The sequence below is a fragment of the Equus przewalskii genome, chromosome 5 (genome assembly GCF_037783145.1).
Source record: "Equus przewalskii isolate Varuska chromosome 5, EquPr2, whole genome shotgun sequence".
Classification (NCBI taxonomy): domain Eukaryota; kingdom Metazoa; phylum Chordata; class Mammalia; order Perissodactyla; family Equidae; genus Equus; species Equus przewalskii.
This window is the reverse complement of record NC_091835.1, coordinates 7,897,370-7,921,383: the sequence shown is the minus strand read 5'-3', so window position 1 is coordinate 7,921,383 and position 24,014 is coordinate 7,897,370. Positions and strand designations below refer to the sequence as shown.

Genomic DNA, 24,014 nt, shown 5'->3' with positions numbered 1-24,014 from the left:
AAGCCCCATCAGGGCGTCTGGCGCCCAAGTTACAGCCCCCTCTGCCCCTGCTCTCCCCTCCCCTCCTCACCCACCTGGCCGAGCAGGGTGCTCTGCTGAGTGGGTCTGCATCACTGGGGCACAAAATCCCAACTTCCCCTACCCTTGGGTCTGGACCCAGGGCCCCGGAAGTGGAGGAGATGGAGGGAGCACTGGGTGGGGGGGTCTGCAGAGGGGTCCACGGTCGTGGCTCTGCCCACACAGGTTGAAGTGGGAGCTCGCTGGCCTCATCTTTCGTAACAATGACCTTTTCCACAGCTTTCCTTGACTGGCCTGTGGGCAGCCCTGAGCTAAGTGTCTCCCATCCATTATCTCCCATCATCCTCCAAACCACTGCGAGGAAGGGGCTGCTGTCTCCTCCATTCTACAGACAAGGACGCTGAAGCCCAGAGAGATGGGAAGGCATTTGGTCAGGATCACAGAGGGGTGAGTGGTGGGGCCAGCTCACCCTGGCAGCCTGAACCTGGAGGCCACACTGCCAAACCCCAAATGAGCAGGGAGGAGGAGATGAGTGGGCCTGAACTATTTTGGGGCAGACCCAACTCCCCGAGGGCCTCTGCTGAGAAAACGATATGTCAGGGTGGTCACAGTGACCCAGCCACACAGCCCAGGACCTGGCCTCCGGGCCCTCTGGAGCACTGGTTTGAGCCTCTTTGAGACACAGGCCCCTTTGAGAACCTGGAGGGCGCTGTGAATTCTTTCCCCAGGCCCGCTCATTACACACGCAGCATTTTGCTGGCGACCGCCGAGGGTCAGAGCCCCCCTCTCGTGCCAGGATAAGATACCCCGAACCAGGGAATCCCAAAGACCCCTTTCAAATCGAGGAGCTGTGATTCCGAATCCTGGACTTACGACTGGGTTGATGGTACATGGCTGGTGTGTGAGCCAGACGGAGAAGAGAATTTAGGAAAAAAGAACAGACCCTAGACGGGAAAATGTGGAGGTGAAGGAGCCAGCGGGAAGAGCCCGTCCTTCTATCTCTGAGCCCCCACCCCGCTGGGATGCCCCTGCCCCACAGAATGGGCCCTTGGTTTCTTGGGTCATTACCACACACACGGCTTCCCTTCTTCTGTTGCTGAGGAGAGAAGCAGGAACGGACACCTCAAGCCTCAGTTTTCCTCTCTGAAAAGCTGAGTGCTCCTCCTCTCTGAAGGAGCAGCTGAACCCAGAAAGTTCACGTGACTTACAGATAATATTGGCTGTGGGATGCAAACCCTCTGCCTGGGGTTCCCAGCCACGGTCGGAAAGCTGGCAGCTAGCCTGGGGCCACCCTCATCAGAATGATTGGGGTGCTGGTGAGACAGGAAGATTCTGACCTTTCCTCTTTGGCCCCCCTTCCTGGATTCTGATTCAGCAGTTCTGGGGCCCGGAACTACCCACCATCACCTCACCAAAAAGAAAAGAAAGTTTTCTAATCGGTCCTCTGGGACCAGAGTGGGAGACAGAAAAACCACTCTGCAGGGAGGGGCTGGGGGTGGGGCAGCCGCCTGGGGTGAGGCCCTGCAGCTGCCCTGAGGGCCCCCCCACCCCCCTTCCCGGGGTGAGAGCTGCGGACACAGCACTACCACCCTGGGGAGGGGTCACGGGTGCACTCTGGCTCCCCGCCTCACTGAACCAGAGCGTGGCTTCTCTGGTATCTGAGGCTGAACCTCCGGCCCCATGGGAGGCCGTGGGACAGCTGGGGACAGGGAGCCGCAGCCCTCCCCACGCCTCCTCCCTCTGGCCCCCAGTGGAGAGCACACAATGAAGCTCTTCTTCTTCCCCTCCCCCCTCGGCCATCTCACCACCCGGCAGCCCCAAGAGGCCTGAGGGCTTTCAAGTGTCTATCCCAGCGAGGCCCTGGGCCCCAGCCTCAGCCCAGCCTGGAGCAGGAGGGGAGCAGCATAAATGGGGGCTCTGCACCCAACAGAATGACCTGCAAAGCCTGGGTTGCCAGGGTCACCCACCTGACCCCTCCCCCACCCAAAGACCCTCAATCCTGGTGAGGCCCCAGACTCCACCGGGACCCAACAGGCAAGCCCAGGGTGGTGAGGCCTCTGGCCGGGGGGTGCTTTTGGCTCGTGTCCCCAGGACCCAGCCTGCCCAGGCTCTGCATCTGACCAGCGACAGGGTATTCTTTATAGAACCAAACCCGGAAACGCCTGTCTGAGGGCCAAGGGACCTGGAGGGCCACCAGGACACAGAGTTCTACTGAGTGGGGGCCTGCTCACTCGGGAACAAAGAGAGCTGCTCCGTGTTTTGCGCTTTCTCAAAACTGAGGAAACTGAAGAAGATCATGAGACAGCTAAAGAGGCCCTGGAGGGGGAGCTTCCTGAAGCTGCCAGCAGCTGGGGCGGGCACTACCCCATGCCCAGGAGAGGGGCAGTGGCTGCACATGGTCGAACACAGGCCTGGCTGGGAGACGGTGGGCCTGTGTCCACCGCCTCCGGGCCCTCCCGGGAAGGGACTTCCACAGACTTCTCCGTCCTCTCCAGACGTCGCCCGTCTTTCCCAGCGGGGAGGAGGAGCTGCACAGGGCTCTCGGGGAGGACCAGGGGCAGCCACTGCTGACAGCCTCTCCACATATCTCATTCCTGGCCGGGAGGCCTGGACTAGTTTGTCCCCTTGCCCGTAATTCTAGGCCACTTGCCCAGCCAAGGCCCCTGGGTTTTGTTTGGTTTGGGTTTGGGTCTGTTTCTTTTGGCTTTCCCCCACTCTCCCTCACCCTGATCCCAGGCCCTCTTGATTCAGTCCTGCTCCCTGGGCCCGGCCTGTGGGATCCAGTGGGGGAATCAGACCTGTGAACACCTATCGCCAGAACAAGCAAGAACACGCAATGAGAACTCTCAGAGGAAGGCAGAGCCAGGGCCACACTGCAGGCAGAGACAAACTGTGACGGGGGAGGCCGGGCAGCCTTAATGGAGGAGACGGCATCTGGGCCAAGCCTTTCACTCTTTCATTCATTCATTCATTCAAAAAACACTAATGAGGGACAGCTCTGTGCCAGGCACTGTTCTAGAAGCTGGAATCCAATAGCGAATGAAGTTTCTTCCTTCATGTGGCTCATATTCTAGTTGGGGGAGAAACCCAATAAAAAAATAGACCAGTCACTAAGTCAAGTACGTCATACGATGATAAATACCGTAGAGAATAACAAAGCAGGGCAGAGGCCAGAGAGCGCAGGGTGAGGGCGTGGCTGTTCTTATATGGGGTGCTCAGGCCAGGCCTCTCTAACTGGGTGAAATTTGAGCAGAGATCTGAAGGAAGCGAGGCACAAGCCACGTGGCCATCTAGGGGAAGAAGGTTCTAGTGAGAAAGAGCAGCCACAGAAGGGCTTGGGGGTGAGGCTATCTCGGAGTGTCTGAACAGCAAAGGGGCCTGTGCGGCCAGGGCAGAACTGGCAAGGGGAGGAGGAAACCTGCAGTGGGGCACGGGCAGTCACAAGGGCATTTAGACCATTCTGTGCGATCGGAGCAGCAAAGTGTCATATTTCTGACTTAAATCTTAACAGTGTTATTTTGCTGCCACGTTGAGAACGCTTTAAGGGTACGCGGGCCAAAGGCAGCCGTCCGCTTGGGAGGCCGGGTGAGAGACATGGTGGGCTGGCCCAGGGTGGCAGCAGTGGAGGTGGGGACAGTGTTCAGATTTTGGATGTATTCTGAAGGTGAGCTTCGAGGAGGCCACACAATTTGACAGGTAGAAATACAGGCAGGAAGGAAGGTCTGAGAGGCCCCAGAGAGAACCACAGAAAGAGCTCAGGGCCTGGGGAAGATGGAATTGTACAGGTCTGGAGGGAGTGTGGGAGGGCCCCAAGGCCTGGGTGAGGGGTGGAGACTCCATTCCGCAAGCGCGCTGTGGCTTGGGGAAGGGGCACCTGCTCAGAGCCACACAACACAGGGGCACCCGGGTCAGAGAGAGCAGAGAGGCCAACGGGCCACTGTGGCTGCCGGGGCTGCAGTGATCCAAGGTCCCCAAGGCTCGCAGGCTGTGCTATGGACGGCCCAGACCACTGCCTCCACCCGGCCTTCAGGCCACAAGCAGGTGGATCACTCACTAACAGGCCCGCAGCTCAGGGCTCTTGAAATCAAGCCAGCGGGTCTCATTGGCCCCAGGGAAGGGGTTTCCTCTTGTGGAAGAGGAGCAAGCAAGGCTTGTCCAGGGGACAATGGTTTACCTGGGTCAGGAGGGTCATGCCCGGGAATGAAGAGAGGTCTCGGCGAGGGAGGGAGGAGGGCTCTGCCCGCCAGGACCAGCCATCTGCAAAGGCTGGGGCCATCCACTTTCTTAGCTCTGTGAGACGTGCCCAGCCCCACATGAGGCCAGCTTGTCCCCGCTCACCCCACCCCCCTGCAGACAGGGCCCTACTCAGAGCCCTACTCTGCAAACTCCTCTCAACTACCACTGAGAAGGCAAAGGACCAGAAGGGAAACTAAGGCACGAAGCAGGGGACACACACTCCTGATCCCAGCCTACTCAGGCATACACTCTCACTCCCAGGGAACTTGTCACGCCCTTCCTCCTGCCACAGGGTGGGTCCCTGTTCACATGCTCCTTTCCTTACTCCTTGACAACAGCGACCAGACTCTGCTCAGATCTGTGATCCCACGATGCTGACCCAGGCTACTTAGGGATTCACGGAATGGATGAAGGGATGTAGGATTTCCTGACGGGTGGGCAAAAGAGGCTTGGAAGCCAGGAGTAGAAGTAGGCAAAGAAGCTCCAGAAGGAGCCAGGCCATTGCCATGTGCCAGAATGAGCAGCTGCAAACATTTCCTGAGCTAGGCCCTGCGCACTCACTGCACAATTTCATTTGATCCTCACAGGAGCCCCAGGATGTAGGTACCGTTATCATGCCCGTTTTACAGAGGCAAACAACTGAGGCACGCACAGACAGGCTGTTATCTTTCCAAGGTCACAGGGCTACTAGGCAACAAAGCTAGGATTCAAAAGCGCATCTGTCCAACTCACATGCCATGTGCTTAATTCCCACCCACGTGGTCTCCCAGGCCCCACGGAGTCCAGACGCATGTGTCAACCTCTGGGCAACCCGGATCCACCCTCCGTTGTGCCCATTTATCCCCATCCCAAGACCATTGTGGTTATGTCTGAGGAAAGCCCTTTATAATATTGTCACGACACCAGTGATTATTGTTATTAATGATAACAATCGCTCCTCTCCCAGCTGTTGCTTAGCATTTTCACCATCTGCTTTCCAGCCTCCAGTGGAATCCTCTATTTGTGGCCATCTCAGCCATGTACGCTGCCCCTCCCTATCACGTCCTGCCCATCCCATCCCCCTGCTTCTCCATCCTTCCTGGAGGCACCCCCACAGCATCCACACCTGCCCATTTCCCCGACCATTTCCTGCGAACACCCCGGTCCCTCCCAGCGGCCACTGGCCTCTCCCCCAAGGGACTGGACTCATTGTTTCCCAAACTATAGAGGGGCAGGGTCTGGAATTCGGATTCCAGGCACACCCTTCTGCTCTGCACATCTGGGGAGGTGATGCCAGGGCAACCTTGAAATCCAGACACAGGAAAGCCCATAGGAATACCGAGTCCCAAAGAAGCTCTGAGAATCCCAAAGAAGCCCTGAGAATCCCAAGTTTGGGGATTCAGAAACTTCCAGATCCCCAGTCCTAGGAATGCCCCAACCCTCAGGATTCTGAGACGGCAATCTTGGGAATTCTGATCTCAGGACTTCTGATTTCAGTTCCTCCTGTAAACTTCTATTTTCCACTTCCTCAGGCCGTTTGTATGACTCCAATGTTACCAACGTTGAAAGCTAGAAGTAGATTTAAAAATGCTTCCCCCAATAGAGCTGTAAAATTCCTAGAAATTTGGTGGGGAGAAATGTTTCTTAAATCCCAAATATGAAGATATTTAAAGATTTGTAAGTCTGATTATTTTAATGCTATTTGCAGAGCAATGATGACTTCACTGGAGCATAATTGAGAATAAAATCAACGTCTGGGCTATTAAAAGAAGTGAATGCCCCAAAAAGCACACACACAAGACTTTCCCTCCCCCCATGTTTTCCCAGTTTTTCCCCCACTAGGCCCTTATATCTCTAGTTCTTAGACTAAGCGTGAGTAGCATCCTAGGGCTGAAGCTTCTGGGAAATTTGGGGTGTTCTGGGGAAGAGGAGGAATTGTACAATGTCTTCTCTGAAACTCAGGAAATTCCCAGGCTTACGCCCTCCCTCGAACCTGGTCTGCGGCCAGGGCTTCCACAGTTCCCGTCTGAACATCACTGGCCTTCAGCTGGGGCTTGAGGTCCTGCCCCCTGGCCTCACTGGGAGTGGAAAGGGGATAGGGGTCCTGGGAAACCTTCTTGTGGCTCCTCCAGCTCCTCTTAGGGTCTCGGGGCAGAACAGAGTTGGCTACCACCCTTGCCAGGCCCAGGAAGGGAAGGAAGTAGCGAGAAGGCAAGAGGGAGAACCAGGGGGGAGGGGGGTCTGAAAGGAAAAGTCTGGGAGGTTGGTGAACCTCGCCAGGCCCAGCTGAGTGAGCAGGCTCACATTTCACAGCCTGGGGCTCTGGACAGCAGCCAGGCTGTGGGACCAGGCTGTGGGAATAGAAAGAAAGGGACGGAGTGACCCACAGAGTTGGGACTCTCGCTCAGGACAGAAGAGCTTACATTGTGTGATGGGGAGGTGGATGACCGGGAAAGGGACAGGGCCACGTGGAAGGCGTTGGCGGTTTCAAGTAACACTTAGATGCTCTGAGGCATTCCTTCTCTCCTGCACCTGTCAAAGGGGGGGCCTCCCCGCCGGGCTCCCGCACCGACCCTCCTGTTCCGGCTCCCTTGTCTCCAGCCCCTCATGTGGCTCTTTTCTCCAGATGTCCTCTCACGCCCCCTTTCCCTAGCTACCCTGGCCTACCCCTGCAAGCCTCCGTTCCCAGCCCATCCCAATTTTCCAGCCCCCCAACTCCTCTTCTTCAGTGCCCCCAAATCAGTGGTCTCCAGCCCGCCTCTCTGATCGCTCTTCTCTGGCCCTGGATTCCCCAGCCCTAGCCCCGTCCGAATCCCCAGTCTTCCCCTGGTCCCCGCCTCTCAGTCCCCTTTCCCAGCGACGCTTGCCTTCCCGAGCCCCGCATCCCGGCACTAACCCGATTCGGAACAGCAGCCGCCTGCTGCGCGCCATGAGCAGGCCACGGAGGGTCCGCCGCGCTCGGCAGCTGCGGGGGCCGAGCAGCAGGACGAGCCCGAGGAACAGCAGCCCGCAGCCGGCGACCCACAGCCACTGCGCAGGCCAGCCTCGCCAGGCCATGCTGGGGGCAGGCGCCCGCCGCGGCCCGGGGCGGGGCGGGGCGTTGCTAGGCGACGGATCGGCCCAGGCCCCCATGCGGGCAACCTGCGGGGCTGGGGCCCCGCCCCCTGCGCCGGCCGGCTGGGGGGCGTGGGGCGACCTGGCCCCGCCCCGCCGTGGACTCGCTTTCGGACCCGCCCCCTCGCCACCCTTGGCCCAGCGCACGCCCTGAATGCCAGCGGGCAGGAGGCGGGGCCTCAGCGGGCTTCTGACCTGCGCTGATCCAGGGCCACACTGCCTGAGTCTTGGAAAGGGACCAAAGCTCGCAGGCCGCCCTTCACACCCTCCCCACTTCCCCCTCCAGGGGACTCAAGGAGAGGCCCTGGAATGGTCTTCTTGGCGGGAAACCTTAGCCTCATCAACTTTTTTGGCTAGAAGGAACTTAAGAGAGCATGTGGGTCAGCTGCCATTCATTCACTGATTCATTCACGCAATGTTCTGTCCTCCTAGGTGCCAGGCGCGGTGCTGAGCTCCGAGGATGCAAGAGTCAAAGGCACACAGCCAGTCTCTGCATTCCTGGAGCCTACAGTCTAGAATCTAGCAGAGAAACAACCAAATAAGCAAACAACTACAATTAGACAATATATCTTTATATTTATATACACACATATATATGTATATATACATACATACATACATACGTGTGTGATTACAAATTGTGGTGCTATAAAGGAAGCGAACAGAGGGGGCAATGATATGAAGGACAGCGGACTAGCTTAGATGGGGGAGGACCTCCCTGAGCAGGTGACAAGAAAGCCAGGCCCTGAAGGGTAAGAGGCCACAGAGGCTCAGAGGGAGTGACTGGACAGGGTTATGCAGCAATGGGAGGCAGAGACAGGACTAGGACCAAGGTCCCCCGACTCCCACCCCCCCCCCGCCCCCCGCCCCGCCCCAGGCTGCCTTCCCGCCGTGTTCCAGAAGTTGTTAAGGTTGGTGGAAGGAGCTCTAAAGGCAGGCATGGTGACATCTACAAAGCTGGGCAAACCAGAGCTGCGGCCCGGCTCTTTGTGGCTCCAGCCGTTGCCCTGGTGCAGCACAGGAAGGAACGGAAACACTGCAAACGGTCTAGCTGGCTGGAGACGGTGGGGAGGGCCTGAAGGGAGGCAGAGTTCTGGTTGTCTCCCCTGCATCCTGTGCTCTGGCCCCAGAAAGGCTGGACAACCCGACCCCCAAGTCACACACATTCTGCCTCCCTCTGATGTACTCTTATTAGATACTTGGATCCAAGCCTCAGTCCCCAGCGTAGAGTATAGGATCATTATGCACAACAAGTGGCCGGCCTCATCTCCCCCTTCCCTTGCCAAAAGCCAAGAGATGGGTTAAATTATCCCCAAACTGAATTGCAATCCCAACGCTCAGTCCTGGGTTTGAGAAGTCCCAGACTTCTCTTATGTGGGTCCATCTTGAGGGCTGGAGCCTGTAACGGGCTCCCTCCCTGAGTCCTGGCCCACGACTCAGCTTCCTCTCTGCGCCTGGCACAGAAAGGTCTCTCAGTAAACAAGTGTCAGGGAGAATTGAGTTAAACCCCAGCTGTTCACTTCCCACCTGCTGGGTGTGCTGCTGAGGAGCGGGGGTGGGGGGAGGGATGACAAAGGCGGCAGCGAGGACAACCACGAAGACACTGCTGACAAGCCGCTCTCTGCAGGAGCCCTTCCAGGACAAGGGAGTTTGTGTGTCTCTAAGTCTGTGTCTATACATGCAAAGTGAGGAATTATGGAGCCTCATCACAGTCATTGTGAACACACCTTTTCTGCAGGTGAGGCCGTGCCAGGCATTATATTGAGAAATTAAAATCTGAAACACGAAAGGCAGGTCCAGGCATGAGCCTGCAGAGAGCACAGAGGTGACCAAATCCCCAAACTCAAGCACTCAGGTGTGCTCTCTTCAAGGAAGGTTTTCTCGAACCTTCCCACCCCAGCTTGGGCTTAAGCATGTCCCGCTCTGTGCCAGCTCTAGGCCTTGTACACACTGCTGTCATTCAGTGCAGTACTGCATGCTATATTCTTTTGTTTCCATGTCTATTTCAGAGCCTAGAGGCTTGAAGTCATGACCGTCTTCCTTAAGAGTAAGAACTATGGGGGCCAGCCCTGTGGCGTAGTGGTTAATTTCCACACACTCTGCTTTGGTGGCCTGGGGTTTGTGGGTTTGGATCCCAGGCACAGACCTGCACCACTCATCATGCGTGCTGTGGTGGCAACCCACATACAAAATAGAGGAAGATTGGCACAGATGTGAGCTCAGGGCTAATCTTTCTCCAGCAAAAAATGAGAAAGATTGGCAACAAATTTTAGCTCAGAGTGAATCTTCCTCAGCAAAAAAAAAAGACTAAAAACTACGATTTAATGTATTCATCTTCAAATATCCAGTTCAGGCGTGGTGGCAGATACATATTAAATACTCACAAATGTTCTTTGAAATATGCAACTCCAAGGCTCCTGCTTCACGGGGCCAAGCCTATCTCTTCAACCTCCTCAGATGCCAATCTTCCCCTTGTCACAATGGCACAGCCACACTGGTCCTCAAATGTGCCAAGCTCATTCCCACCTCAGGGCCTTTGCTCATGCTCCCTCCACGTGGAACACTCTTCCCCCAATTCTTTGAACAGGTGGCAGCTTCTCATGTGTTGGGTCTCAGCTCAAATGCCAACCCCTCTGTGCTAGAAATAACCTGTATCTTCACCGGAGTGGTGGTTACATGGCTTAGACCAGGGGCTCTCAACAGGGGCGGTTATGCCTCCCAGGAGACATTTGGCAATGTCTGGAGACATTTTTGATTGCCACGACTTGAGGGGGTGCTACCGGGATCCAGTAGGTGGAGGCCAGGGATGCTGCTAAACATCCTACAATGCATGGGGCAGCCCCCAGAACAAAGAACTACCCAGCCCCATCTGTCAGTAGCACAGAGGCTAAGAAACCCCAGCACATGCAAATGTGGAAACTCACCAAGTTGCACACTAAAAATTTGTGCACTTTACCATACGTAAGTTACATCAAATTAAAAATTTTACCCCCCTGAAAGGACTTCGCTGACCACCCCATCACTCTCTATTGTTTTACTCTGCTTCCTTCCTGCATAGCACCTTTCACAATATGGCATCACTTTGTGATTCTTGCCTGCGCCCTACTGGAGCATAAGCCCCATGAAGTCAGGGAGGGACCTCACTGTCTTTGCACCACTGTAGTCCCAGTGGTGTGCACAAGGCCTGGCTCAGAGCAGGCGTCTGGTGAAGGATTTGTCGAAACTAGTGAATGATAGAAACAAAGAATGAATGAGTGATCATTTCACTCCTGCTGCTGAGCACTGTGACCATCAGAAGACTGGAGCTCTGACCAGCGGGTTCGGTCCCTGCAGGAGAACCGTGCACAAGCCACGCCATACTCACGAGGGCGGCTAGTGAACAGGGAGTCAGAACGAGCCTGGCGGCTGCCCGTGTTTCACAACAGGAAAGGCTGCTAAGAGCTGAGTCTGAGGACCTCACATGCTCAAGGTCCTTGCCCACGACCGCCTCCCCCGAGCAGCCTGCCGGGCACTGCCAAGGCTAAGGTTTGCCTCTGCGACTCTCCAGGAGAGACCCGTTAATAACCTGGGTCCGGTGACTGGCAGTCATGCAGTCTTAGCCTGTGGTGTGGTGGTTTTAAAGCTTAGCTCACTGAGAGCAAGCCTTGTCCCAGGTTCCCCAGGTCGGGTGGGGGTTCTCAGGTCTGCCCCCAATCCGCTCGCCTGTCTGTCTGTCTGTCCCTGCGTCTGAATCCTGCCTTTGCAAATGGCCTGGGAGCTTCCCTTAGGATCAAAAGCCTGCCTTCGTCTTTGCACCATAGCTCAAGCTTGATGCCTGGTGCTTGGCTGGCATTCAGGAATTCATAAGGTTGGTGATGATGATGATGATGATGATGATGACAATGACACAATCATGAAGGAGCTGAGATGGTTGGAGCTGTTTGAACGTTAGAGGCAAGAGACAACTTATTGGACCAGGATGGAGAAATTAGTTCAGTTTAGAAAAAAAGTTAGCCAAATGTGGAAGTGGTGGCTAGAATAATCTGGCCCCCACTCACCCCCATTCACATCAGTCCATCCCTGAATCTGCTGACCTCACCCTGAGCTCACCATCCTCTCGTGGACTTCCCTCTGGGCCGCTGTGCTCTACAGGCTGGAACCGTGGTTTGGTTGGAAACAAATCCTGCCAACTTCCTTCACCTCCTCACACCCTGCCCTGTCCTCATGGAATACGACCCTTATCTTCCATTTCCCTCCTCCCTCCTGCAGTCCTGCCTCCTGGAGGGGAAACCTTCAGCTTCCTACCTTTGTCACATGCCATTCCAGGTCAAGATCATGGCTCCTCCTGCCTCATTGAAAAACTTCCCTCCTCTCCCCATCAGTCCAGCTGCTGACCCAGCCCAGGATCTGAGGAGTTAGACTCCCGATTTTAGTCTTCCTGCCTGATTCTTGCCATCAGGTGATTCCAACAAGCGTGGCTCGTTCGACATTTTAGCTCAGCTGTGCTCAAACGTTAGGGAGCCTGAGAACCACTCAGGAAGCTTGTTAAAGTACAGGGCCCCGGGCCCCTCCCTCGGGGATTCAGATTCAGTAGGTCTGGCTGGGGTCCAGGAGTCTGCATTTGCACAGGTGATTCTGAACTCGGCCTTGGCCTCGGTTCGGGATCTCAATTCCAAGGCCTTCAGTGAAGTTCAACAGCCAACTCACATGGTCACACCCTGGATCCCCTGGAGCTTCTCCACCTCTGAAAACCGAAACTCCAGTGTTCTTCTCTCTGACCCCCTCATCCCATCTCCAGCCCCTCAAACCAGTTGTTTTCTTCCAGGCCTTCAGCCCCTACTGCCCACATTTCTTCCCTCCTAGTGAGAACTTGGGTTCAGGCCCTTGAGCCACTCACCAGACGCCAGCTTCCGCTCTCCTTTGTCCCTCCAACCTTAGCCTACCCACCTCCAGACCTGCCTGTACCAACCTGACAACCCATCTTTCCTGCTCCAGCCTCACGGACAGGGCTGGAGAAAATGGCTGTCCCATGTGACTCAGGGCCTATGCCATTCAGGCCTTACTGGGACCCCCAACACCAGTGCTTGGCGGGGCTTTTACTTTGCTGAGGTCTCCACTCATTATCCACAGTTGTTATTGTGTTACCAAGCAACGGGCTCCTTCTGCTTGCCACAAGACTAGCCAAAAAGTCAGGAGGCAAGTCGGTGGAATAGAAAGACTTTATTCATTTTTACCAGCAAAGATGGCAGATGGCAGACTAGAGTCCTTAAAGCCCACCTTACAGAACAGAGACTCCAGGCCAGTCATATAGGGGCTGGTCTCTGGGTGGGGCAGACATCTGGTCTTAGTTCACTGGTTTTGTTTCACTGGACGTGCATCAGAGGCCAGAGCATCACCTTAGACCCTGATTTAATTTAAAGATAATAAGAACAAAACCTTTAATATGGATAGTAGATATAACTGTTTCCGTGAGCGGCACCAACAACTGGAAACCTCAGGACCCGCTCCAATTCCTCTGCTTTCAGCTAATATCCTTCTTAGAAGAAATAGTTCTGTGCCCACTCACCCCTCTACAAATTGTGCAACTTACCTATGAATGTTTAGAGCAAGTGCTCTTAGCCTCTCTTGCTCGTATCTCCACGTGGTGTTTCTCCTGGCCACCACATTTCCTCAGCCTGGGGGCCAACTGGAGGGTCTCCCTGCCTTAACCCTACGCTTGACCTTGGGTCCCTTTCTCTCAACACAACCTAGTTTCCTGGAAGGCTGTGTCCATGGGTGCAGTAGCAGCATTTTGGTTCTCAATTCTTCACGTCTCCCTGTACACACACCTTCACCATGTGCTTGTGCACCACTTTGATAGAGGTGAAATCTATTCCCCCAGACTATGAATGTTGGGCCTGGTCTTGTGCCTTGCCGTGGCTGATGCAGACATGAAACAATCGGAGGTCTCAGATGTGCTGTCTCGGTGGGACATGGCCTTAGTATCTGTGCCTTTCACCATGAGAACATCCCCCTGGTAGCTGCTGCTCTAAAGAGGATGAAAGATACATGGAGCCGACCTGACCCTACTCACAGCTTGGAAGCAGGCCCAGCCCAGCAGAGCCCAGCCCAGATCAGCTGAAATTCAGCCTGTGCACAGACGCACCAGTGAGAAATACATGCTTATTGATGTATGCCTCTCAGTTTTGGATTTGCTTGTTACGCAGCATTATTTCAACAACAGCTGACAGAGACAGTGGGAAGCAGAAAGATTAGTTATTAATGGTGCTGGAAAGACATGGCACTTGGAGAACTGATTAGTCATTTGGAAAAGAGCAATTTAGACCCGAGCCTTGCGGCACACCGAAATAAATTCCAGCGAATTAAAGTGTTAAGGACATAAAATCAAACCATACGATATTAGAAGAAAATTAACACATGTCCAGTCTCCGACAGTGGAAGACCTTCTAAGGCTAAAAGCAAAACAAGCATGTTTCTAATTTTCTTAATAGACATACACTATTAAAGAGTAATATTACTCGAACTCAGACAAAAAGCAACTGAAGACCTAACAGGGGAAGGAATTACTCTTTTGGCTACTTAAAAAATTTTAAAGCTTCCATACATTAAAAACAACACAAATGGGGGCTGGCCCCGTGGCTGAGTGGTTAAGTTCGTGCGCTCCGCTGCAGGCGGCCCAGTGTTTCGTTGGTTCGAATCCTGGGTGCGGACGTGGCACTGCTCATCAGACCATGCTGAGGCAGCATCCCACATGCCACAACTAGAAGGACCCACAACAAAGAATATACAACGCTGTACTGGGGGGCTTTGGGGAGAAAAAGGAAAAAAAAAAAATCTTTAAAAAATAAAAAAAAATAAAATAAAAAAAAACACAAATGAAAGAAAAAGCTCCCCCCAAAACTGTGGTAAATATTTGCCTCAAATTTATCAAAGAGCAATCTACTTAATATAGATTAAGCCCTTAAATGAGAAAACACAAAGACTGCAATTAATAAAGGGATAAATGGCTAAATTTTATGAAAAAATGTTAAAAACCTTCAAAGAAGCAAGAAAATGCAAGCTAAACAATGAGATATGATTTTGATCTATTAAAATAGCAAAGATTAAAAACAGTAATAAAATTCTGAAGGCTTCTAAGAATATGAGAAGGTGGGTATCATACATTGCTAGTAGGGGTCTCAATTGGTACAATTTTCTAGAAAGCAATTCCCAATACGCATCAAGGCTTCTGAAATGTTCACATCCTCTGACTCAGGAATTCTGCCCTGGAGCTCTGTGCCAATGTGCCCCAAGAGACAAGGAGCTGCGCACAGTGGTGAGACCGTAACAGCCGCCGGGCCCGGCAAAGGGAAGAGCTGGGTTGTGCTTTTAAACGGTGTGGCTTTTAAATGGTGTTTATAATTAGAACCCAACGCGATGCATGATCCTGGATTGGATCCTCGACCAGAAAAAAGGACACTAGGGGGACAATGGGCAAAATTTGAATAAAGACTGCAGAGAGGTTATTAGAGTTGTATCAATGTCAGTTTCCTGGTTTTGATACTAATACTGTAGTTAAGCAAGATGTGAATATTTGGGGAAGCCAGGTGGCAGGTATATGTGACCTCCTTGTACTCGTTTGCAAATATTTCGTGTCTGAAATAACTTCAAAATAAGAAGTTAAAAAAACAATACACAAACAGAATTGTGTTCATGTGTCAATAATGGTTTTTTTAAAAAAAATACAGATGTGGCAGACCCTGTTGGTTCATTAATAGACGTTCTCCACTTCTCCTTTCTTCCTTGTTATCCCCTATTTTGCCTCTCCTATGAACAGCCATAGCTTCCGAGTGAGCCCCTCACCAGCCCTGTGGGTGGATCCTGGTTGGTCCAAGCCAGTTGATGTTTTCATTGCCCTGCCAGGCAACTGGTTACACACAGGAATCTGATGCAATTCCTGCCATCAGATAATCACAGCAAATATTTATATAGCACCAGTCACGTGGCAGGCACTGTTCTAAGTACTTTATACAGATTAATTTTCAGCTCTCACAACAACCCTATGAATCAAATATGGTTATAATTCCCATTGCACAGATAAGAACACTGAGGCACTGAAAAGTCAAGTCAATTGCTCCAGGTAGCACAGCTGTGAGATGGAGCGGAAAATAGGCTGGAGGTCTTCTAGGAAGGTTTTCCTAGCTGTCAAAAAGGGATATAGGACTGGCTCTTTTGTTGCTCCAGGAGGCTGTCACCTGCCTGTGATGCCTGGAACTATTGCAGTCATTTTAGGACAATGAGGGAGCAGTGTAAGAGGATATTCCAACATGCTGAAGATGGAGCCGGTGTCCTTCAAGACATAACTGAGTCCCTGGATTAAGCAGGCTGGATTACCCTGCCCCTGGACTTGCTATATGAGAGAAAAATTGTCCTTATTGTTTAGCCACTTTTAGTTGAGTTTTTTGATGCAGCCAAAAGCACCCAAACTAGTACTGTGGGCAAATTTTACATTTTAATATAAAATGAGGGGAAAAACAGGGTACAAATTATATAAATTTGGTATAATTGATATGATTGCTGTAAACAAAAATGCATAGAAAAAAATCTAAAATGTAACCAGTGATGACCTTTGATTTATGGGCTCAAGGGGTATCACTTGTTCTCTTTTTTATACTTTTAAAATATTTTCTGAACTTCTATGATGAGAATGTATTACTATTTTAATAAAAAAATATTATTTTATTATAACGAAGAAAGAGGTCCTCCTTGCCGCCTCCACGTTCACGTCCCACTCATTCTCAGGCCACCCAACTGAGCTACCCCCACCATTCCAGCCTAATTTGGCTCACATTTGAACGTCAAATCCACTTGTCACTGTTCGGTCCTTGTCACTTAACCTCTGGGCACAGGCTTCTTTTTCTTTGCCCTCCCTGTCTCAGCATCTCCTGGTTCTCCTCTCACATCCCTTACAAGCTCACGCGTCGGCTTCCCCAGAGTTCATTACTTGCCCTTTTCTCTTCCCACTCTGCAGTCACTGCTTCCCCAAAGAGGAACATCCCCCTAGCTTCCCTCTGCAGTTCCAAATCTACGTGCCCATCCTCTTTCTGCTCATCTCCAGGGGTGGCAGGGCAGGTATGAGGGCCTCCGTCTCTTTCCCTGCAAAAGGAATCGATAATGCGCACGGGGCTATTGTGAGGATTAATTATGACTACCCAAGCAAAGGACACAGCGCCCAGTTCGTAGCAGGCAGTCATTAAATGTCCATCGATGTTATTGTACCTTGTATTATTCTTGCAATGTCAGCGTCTGGTCCTTGTGGGCGCTCAGATAAACATTTTATGAATGAACACTGAATGAATGAATGAATGAATGAATGAATGAATGTGATTCTTCCCCTCCATTTCCCACTGCCGTCACCCAAGTTTGGGCCCTTGAGTCCTAACGCCTGGTCCATGGCAGGCACCTCAAGGCCCTGTCCACCTTACAGAGTTATCTGACAGAGGCTTTGGAAGCCCAGCTTTGAACTGAGGCGGCCTCCTGCTCAGAGCCAGCGTCTACACAACTAAATTTGCATTGCTTGATTTAGCAATATGGTCTCAACCCAGTTTTCTAGCGTTCTGTGCTCTCAGTGCCTTCTACACCCCGCTGTTTCGATTGGCCTGCACTGGTCACTGTCCTGGGTTTTTGCCCTCCTCCGCTTGTCCCCCCTCCCCCAAATCCTTTAAGCTGCTCTTCTCAAGGAACCTTCTGCCCCAGCCCCCAGGTGATCTGGGACGCTCCCGGGAGTAACTGTCACCAATTAAGGCTGGATCCTCAGCCTGGGGAGTTTTGTAGACCCTCCAGGGGGACGAGGGGAGGAGCGAGTTCAGTCCCCAGGGAGGCTGCTGTCCTAGCCTTGAGAGCAGCTCCTTTAAGCTAAAAACAAGTCCATCCTGCTCTAGGAAGCCCTTTCCCATCACGACCCTGCAACGCCAGGTCACTACTCCATCTCCAGACCCTGGAAACGCCTGCCTTGTAGTATCAAAAAGAAACGAACGGTTTGGAGATGACCCTCCTCACTCTCCACTCGGAACCAGGGGAGTCTGGCGGGGTGTCGCTGCTCCCTCCCAGGACTGCAGCCTCCCTGAAGGCAGATGCACCCTGTGCCTCCTCATCTCCCCCTCATCCCAGCGCCTGGCACCGGGCTGGACCCAGGTGGGGGAATGAGTGTTCGCTCAGTTGCAGGGGAAGGAAGAACAGAACAAGCGTCTGCGATTGTCCACTGTGCGCTAGGCTTGCACGGAGCCCCTGCGTGCATTTCATTGTCCCAGCAGCTCTGCAAGGAAGGTCATGGTGTCCCCATGTTAGAGATGAAGAGACTGAGGCTCGGGGAGGCTAAATGACACACCCCATCACAGAGCTAGTAAGTGACAGAGCCAGAATTCAATCCTGGTTTTATCTGACTTCAGAGTCCACGCTCTTTGCACTGATACTGCGTTGCCAGCCAGGGTAGCGAGCAGTCCAGAGCCTGTCAGGAAACAGACGACAACTCGAACTGGTAACTGCAGAGAGCTTTACAGAAGGACTACTCTGCAAGGCTACGGGCAGGTGCAGGCCACACAAGGGACAGTTCCCCAGGGCTAGTGACAGTGGGGCTCTGTCACCCCCTCTAGGCCTGATAGGGAGAGGAGGGAGCAGCCATGGAACTTGGAGGACCGAGCTGTGTGGACAGGGCCAGCTGACCGGAGCTGTGACCTTTGGTTGAGGGATGGGCTAGTCCGCGGCCGCCCTTCAGGGAGGGAGAGGAGCAAGTTCTCTGACCGGCGGGCTCCTTGCCTCCCCTCTCCTGTGGAGCTCTCCATCCGCCAAACCCAACTGAAGCTGGAGGACAAAGAGCCCACCGGCGTGTCCACACAGGCCAGCTGCGAGCACGGTGGAGAAGGGTGGAGACGGGCATGAGCCAATGAAGGCCAGCCAGACGAGGCCAGAGGAGATGTGTGGGTGCAGGGTGGCCGTGGCGGGGGCCCACGCTTCAGAGGTGGAGCCGGTGACCCCCTTTCGTCCAAGGACAGAGGCAGCTCCTAACTAACCCCCCTGCTCCCAGGCTCCACCTCCCCCACCATTCTCCACCCAGAGCCAGGTTGAGTTTCTTAAAATGCGCCCCAAATCATGTCCCTCTCCGGCTCGAAACCATTCAGGGCCTTCCCTGTAAGATAAAATCCAAAATCCTAAATAAGACCTGGAGGTCCCGCAGACACTGCCCAGCCCACCTCCCCAGTCTCCTCTTAGGCCATGCCCCCGGGCTCCCACCCTCCAGCCACACCCGTCTCCCTGAAGTTTCCAGAACACCCCAAGCTCTTTCAGTTTCCAGAGTCCACCACCTTCACACGACTTGTTCCTTCAGTAGAGAATGGTCACGGCATGCCTTCTACTGCGCGCGCGCGAACACACACACACACACACACACACACACACACACACTGCCTGTCTGACTCAGAACAGCTGCCTTGGCCTCTCCAGTCTAAATGGGGTCCCATGTGCTGCTTTCTTGGGGTGCTGAGTCCATTTTCCTTCAGCATGGGCATTACTGTTTGCGACAACATCGGTATCACAAATAGCATCTGTGATGTTAGTTGCTAATGTCTGTCCCCTCTCTGGACTGCAAGCCCCACGCGGGCAGGGGCTGTGTTGGTGTTCCTCACTCCTGTCTCCCACTGCTGAGCACTGTGCCCAGCACACAGCTGGCCCCTCAGGAAGGCCTGTGAGTTAGCATGACAGGACTGGGTTTGGTGCCGGCCCTGCCACTCCTGTGAGTAAGCACTTGTACTGCTCTGAGCTCGGCGTCTTTCTAAATTAACTTCCTATTATTATTTAGAACATCTAAACAAAGAGGAGAAAACAGTACACTTAGGAGCTCTCTGTGCCCATTTCCTGGCTTCAACACGGGTCAGCTTGTGCGTTCAGTTTCTTTTTCTGTAGGGAAGGGAGAGTAGAAGAATTTTTCAAACTTTTTTGACTATGACTTACAATAAGAAAGACATTTTACTTCGAGACCCATACACAATACGTATGTAAATAAAACGAAAACAAAGTTACACAAAACAATAATCGTGCTGATATTCTGATTTTTTCCAGTCTATTTCTTTAAATGTTGGCATGACCCCCTTAACTGATTTTACGAATGGGTCATGAGCAGCAGTACCGCGAACCCCGCACTCTGTGATCTTCCACCCATCTAGAAAATTGTTAGCGTTCCCCCTTTTCTTGCCTAGCGATGACAGCCAGATCCTGTCCCCTAGTGGTCATGTTTGGGAACTTGATCGTGTCTCCCTAGAGGTCAGTTTTTGACTTGGGAATAAATTCATTCTGGTAAAAAGCACTCCGTGCAGGCCCTAAGCCAGGCGTCTGGGTGGTGGGGTCTGAGATGAATTACTGCATAGACCCTGACCCCTAGATTCTTCCCCCAGTTAATGACCATAGCACAATGGCTATAGATCTGTGCTGTCCGATATGGCAGCCACTAGCCACACATGGCTATTGAATACTTGAAATACAGCTAGTGTAACTGTGAAATTGAATTTTAATTTTATTTAATTTTAATTCATTTAAATATAAAAATCGACACGTTTCAGTTACTGGAAAACACTCAAGTATGTTTGGAACAATCTGGGTATGTGCATCTACTCCTTCAACCATTCACTTATGAAATCTAAATAAAGATTCAACATTTCTGATGAAAAATTAACATTCAAATTGAGATGTGCTGTAAGTGTAAACTACACACCAGATTTCAAAGACCTAGCATGAAAAAAAATCCCACTAAAATAATTTTTATACTGATCAAATGTTGAAGTAATATTTTAGACGTGTTCAGTTAAATGCATATATTATTAAAATTAATTTTACCTGTTTCTTTTTATTATTATTATTATTATTTTGAGGAAGATTAGCCCTGAGCTAACATCTGCCACCAATCCTCCTCTTTTTGCTGAGGAAGACTGGCCCTGAGCTACCATCTGTGCCCATTTTCCCCTACTTTCTATGTGGGACGCCTACCACAGCATGGCTCGCCAAGTTGTGCCATGTTCGTACCTGGGATCTGAACCGGTGAACCCGGGCCACCAAAGTGGTACCTGCATACTTCACTGCTGTGCCACCGGGCCGGCTCCCTCTTTTTATTTTTTAAATGTGGCTGCTGAAAATTTTAAATTACTTATGTGGCTCACACTGTATTTCTATTGAACAGGCATTCACCAGGCTGGTGTTCCTTCTGACGTCCCTCCATCCAGCCCCTCTTGTGCCTCCTGCATCCTTGATGGAGATGGAGGAAGTTGCTAGAATCCTTATCCACACTAGGGTGGGGATCAGGAGTTAAGTTTATATTAAGGACATATTAAGGTTGAGATGCCTGTGACCTCGCCCCTCAGTGTGTCTGGCAGCAGCATCCCCTGGAGCTCATTAGAAATGCACGCCCAGGCCCCACCCTGACCCACTGAAGCATCATCTGCATTTTAACAAGATCCTCACGTGATTTGCTTGCGCATTAAAGTTTGAGAGGCAGACGCCTATTAGGAAGCCAAGTGGAGACACAGGTGGCAGTTCTTTGATTGCTTTTCTTTGCTCAGTGACTTAGGATGTGAGGTCAAGGCTGAGAGTGAGGCTGTGGAGAAGGTGTTGAAGGTTTGAAGAGACTGGAGAAAGTGTGGGGTAAAGACGTGGGATGGGAATGTTAGTAGGAACAGATGAGCAAAGCCTCAGGCTTCATGACCTCCAAGTGAGGTCGGGCAGCCCCTCGCCTGTGCTCCTCCTTCAGCCGCGTGGGTGCAGAGCGGTGGTTTTGCCTTTTGGGTACCACAAGGCGGAGGGGGTTGGGGTTGGGATGATTCTAACGGTGGATCTGAGCTGGGTAAGGAGGGCAGCGAGGCTGGGAGGGATAGGGAGGAGGAGGCACCGTGTGTGGACCGTTGTTCCTGATACAGTCACGGATCTGTTGGAGTCAGGCTCGTTGAGCTGGAGAGATAGATGGCGGTCAGAGCCTGGGGCACTGGAAATTGAGATTATGGAGGGGGTGCAGTTATTGGTAAGGAGAGGTTCTCGGGCAGCTATTATCTTGGGGTGGGAATAAGAGAAGAGGAAATGGGTGTTGGCTTTTTTTGGAGTGTGGAGTTCTTTAGATAAATACAAGTGAAATATGAGGAAGGGCTTCCTGCCCAGGAGGGGGTTACGAAAGCTGGGAATCCCCCAACAGGTCGGGATGAGTAAGAGGCCAAGGTCCGTGGTGGCAGTGGGCAGGGTATGAGGGCACATGGCTGGAACCTGGGCCTTCTGTGCTACAGCAAATTCATCCATCCAGGTCCTGTTTAATCTTCCAAATGAAATCCTACTGCTGGCCAAACTGAGGTTGTTAATTACTGAATCACTGGGCTTTTATCTCACATACAACAATAGCAAACAACAATAAGAATCTCACTACATAATAACTATGTCCAAGCACTTGAAAACTGCTTTTTGTTTTTTCTTTTTTGCTGAGGAAGATTCGCCCTGAGCTAACATCTGTGCCAATCTTCCTATATTTTGTATGTGGGACACAGCCCCAGCATGGCTGCCATCGAGTGGTGTACGTCTGTGCCCAGGGAACAAAACCTGGGCCGAAGAAGCGGAGCATGCTAAATTTAGCCACCAGGCCGTGGGGCCGGCCCTGAAAACTGCTATTTTTAATCCTTATCATCCTATATTATTATCTTCCTTTTTATGAATAAGGATACCAAGGCTCAGAGAAGTAATATGCTCACTGTCACACAGGCACCAAAGTGATTTGAACAGAACCCTGGCCTGTCAAGGACCGAAGCTGCTGGTAATTGGATTCACCTGGGGACATTTGTTTCTGCCTCCCCTGAAGATTCTGACTCAGAGGCCTAGAACAAGGTATCCCCAAGGCAATCGACATGTTTTCACAAGTCCCTCGGGTGATTCTGATGATCGGGGAGACTGGAAAACACGGCCCTGTGCGCTGTGGCCGCAGCGGGGGTGTCAGGCTGGCTCGGCGGACCAGCCCTCCTCACGTGCTAAAGCTTTCTCCTGAGCAGGAGGAACTCTCACCTGGCCTGCTTCCTGTTCGGTCTAGCCTGGGAGTCACCAACAACATCACCAGGTGCCATTTTCAGTGCCTTTCCCACAGACGATTTCACCTGAGCTTTCAAAAGTCGTAGGAGGTAGGGAGGAGCAGTATGAGCAGACTCACTCACTGGCGAGGAGACGGGCCCCAGGCCTCACGGACAACCGGCGGCAAAGTTGGGACAAACCCTCTCTCTTGGGACGTCCAAATCCACCATTCTTCTACTCCCTACTTCTTTATGAAAGTGCTACCTCATGTTTATGGAGAATAAGCTAATTTTTAGGGGAAAGAGCTCTCATGTCCTCCCCCGACCCCAGGAGATCTGTCATTTGTGCCTGCGAGCCTTATCCTGGCCCCAATTTTGAACATCAGAGTTCCTTCAGTTCAACAGATGTTGGGCAGGGCCGTGAGTGGTCCAGGGATGAATGAGACTTTGTCCTCGCCCTCCAGTGGGAGAAAGAGGCATATTTACCCCAGGCTGCGTTAGATGCCTCAATTCAGTAAACACCAAGTCCTCTGAAAAAAGGCAATTTTTTGAGAAAGTTAGTGATAAAGGAAAAGCCCTCTCTGGGGCAGAGGAAGGCATCAGCTCGAGGTAATCAGGCACACTGCACGAGGAGTCTGTGGGACTGATAGGGGCGCCGTGGGGCTGGGCTGGAGGGGCCCAGCAGGCAAGAGAGTTCTCTGGAGCCACGCCTCCGGTTCAGCTTTTCCCACCCACTCCCACCTGGGCTCCGGGGGAGCCACGCCAGGGGCCCACCCTTCTAATCTCCCTCCACCTCCTCTCATCCATCACTAAGCTTTGGCTACCCATCCCTAAAATAAACAGCCTGATCCCTTTGATTCCGCCCAACCCCCTCCTGCTGCCTCTCACTTGACTTGACTTGTCTTCCAGGGTAGGGTTGCCAGAAAAATGCAAGACGCCCAGTTGAATTTGAACTTCAGATAAGCAACAAATACTTTTTTAGTCTAAGTATTCCCTGGGATTGTATGGGACCATGGGACATACTTAGGCAAAAAATAGTTTTTCTGAAGTTCAAATTTAACTGGTTGTGCTGAAGCTGGCAGCCCTACTCCAGGGGCACCGCCCAGCCCCCTCCCCCCAGGTGGCTAGTGACAGTTTCATGGCTCCCCATTGCCTTCAGGGTAAAATCTCCATTCCTGGCCCTCTGCTTCCTTGCCCAGCCCGATTTCTTACCACTCCCACCCCACCTCCCAATCCTGGATTGCTGAGACCAGGGACCCTAAACCCCTTGCTTCAGACGCTGTCCCCTCTACCTGGAGCACGTTCTTCCCGCCCCTCCACAGCTGGGCTGATTCCTAAACATCCACTAACACTTGCATCAGGTGCTACTGCCTCCAAGGGTCCTTTCTTGAATCACCCCTCACCCCACCCCATGCTGGGCTACGAGCTCTTTTCTCTGGGATCCCACAGAGACAATACTTCTTGACCCCAGCACTTGTCAACTGACAAAATTGTGATTGGTCTTCCACCATCTGCCTTAGACTGTCAGTTTCTTAGGACAGGGGCTGTGTCCTTCAGCCTGTCATCTCCAGAACCGGAAATTCCTGTCTGCTTCGCAGACAGTAGGGGCTTAATTAATAATCTGCATTT

The 24,014-nt window shown here is 52.3% G+C and overlaps 1 protein-coding gene across 2 annotated transcripts in view; it reads right to left on the bottom strand.

The window, feature by feature from the left end:
* Nucleotides 1-24,014, bottom strand: part of PNKD (PNKD metallo-beta-lactamase domain containing) — a 58,553-nt gene that overhangs the window by 12,477 nt on the left and 22,062 nt on the right. Inside the window, exon 1 of one of the 2 annotated variants that reach the window (XM_070619900.1) lies at nucleotides 7,130-7,403. The exons of the other annotated variant lie outside the window; for it this stretch is intronic. Within the exon in view, the coding sequence (XP_070476001.1) occupies nucleotides 7,130-7,365 (236 nt within the window). The 5' untranslated portion in view covers nucleotides 7,366-7,403. Of the gene's footprint in view, nucleotides 1-7,129; nucleotides 7,404-24,014 lie in introns of those variants that run through there. 2 annotated transcript variants of the gene reach the window in all.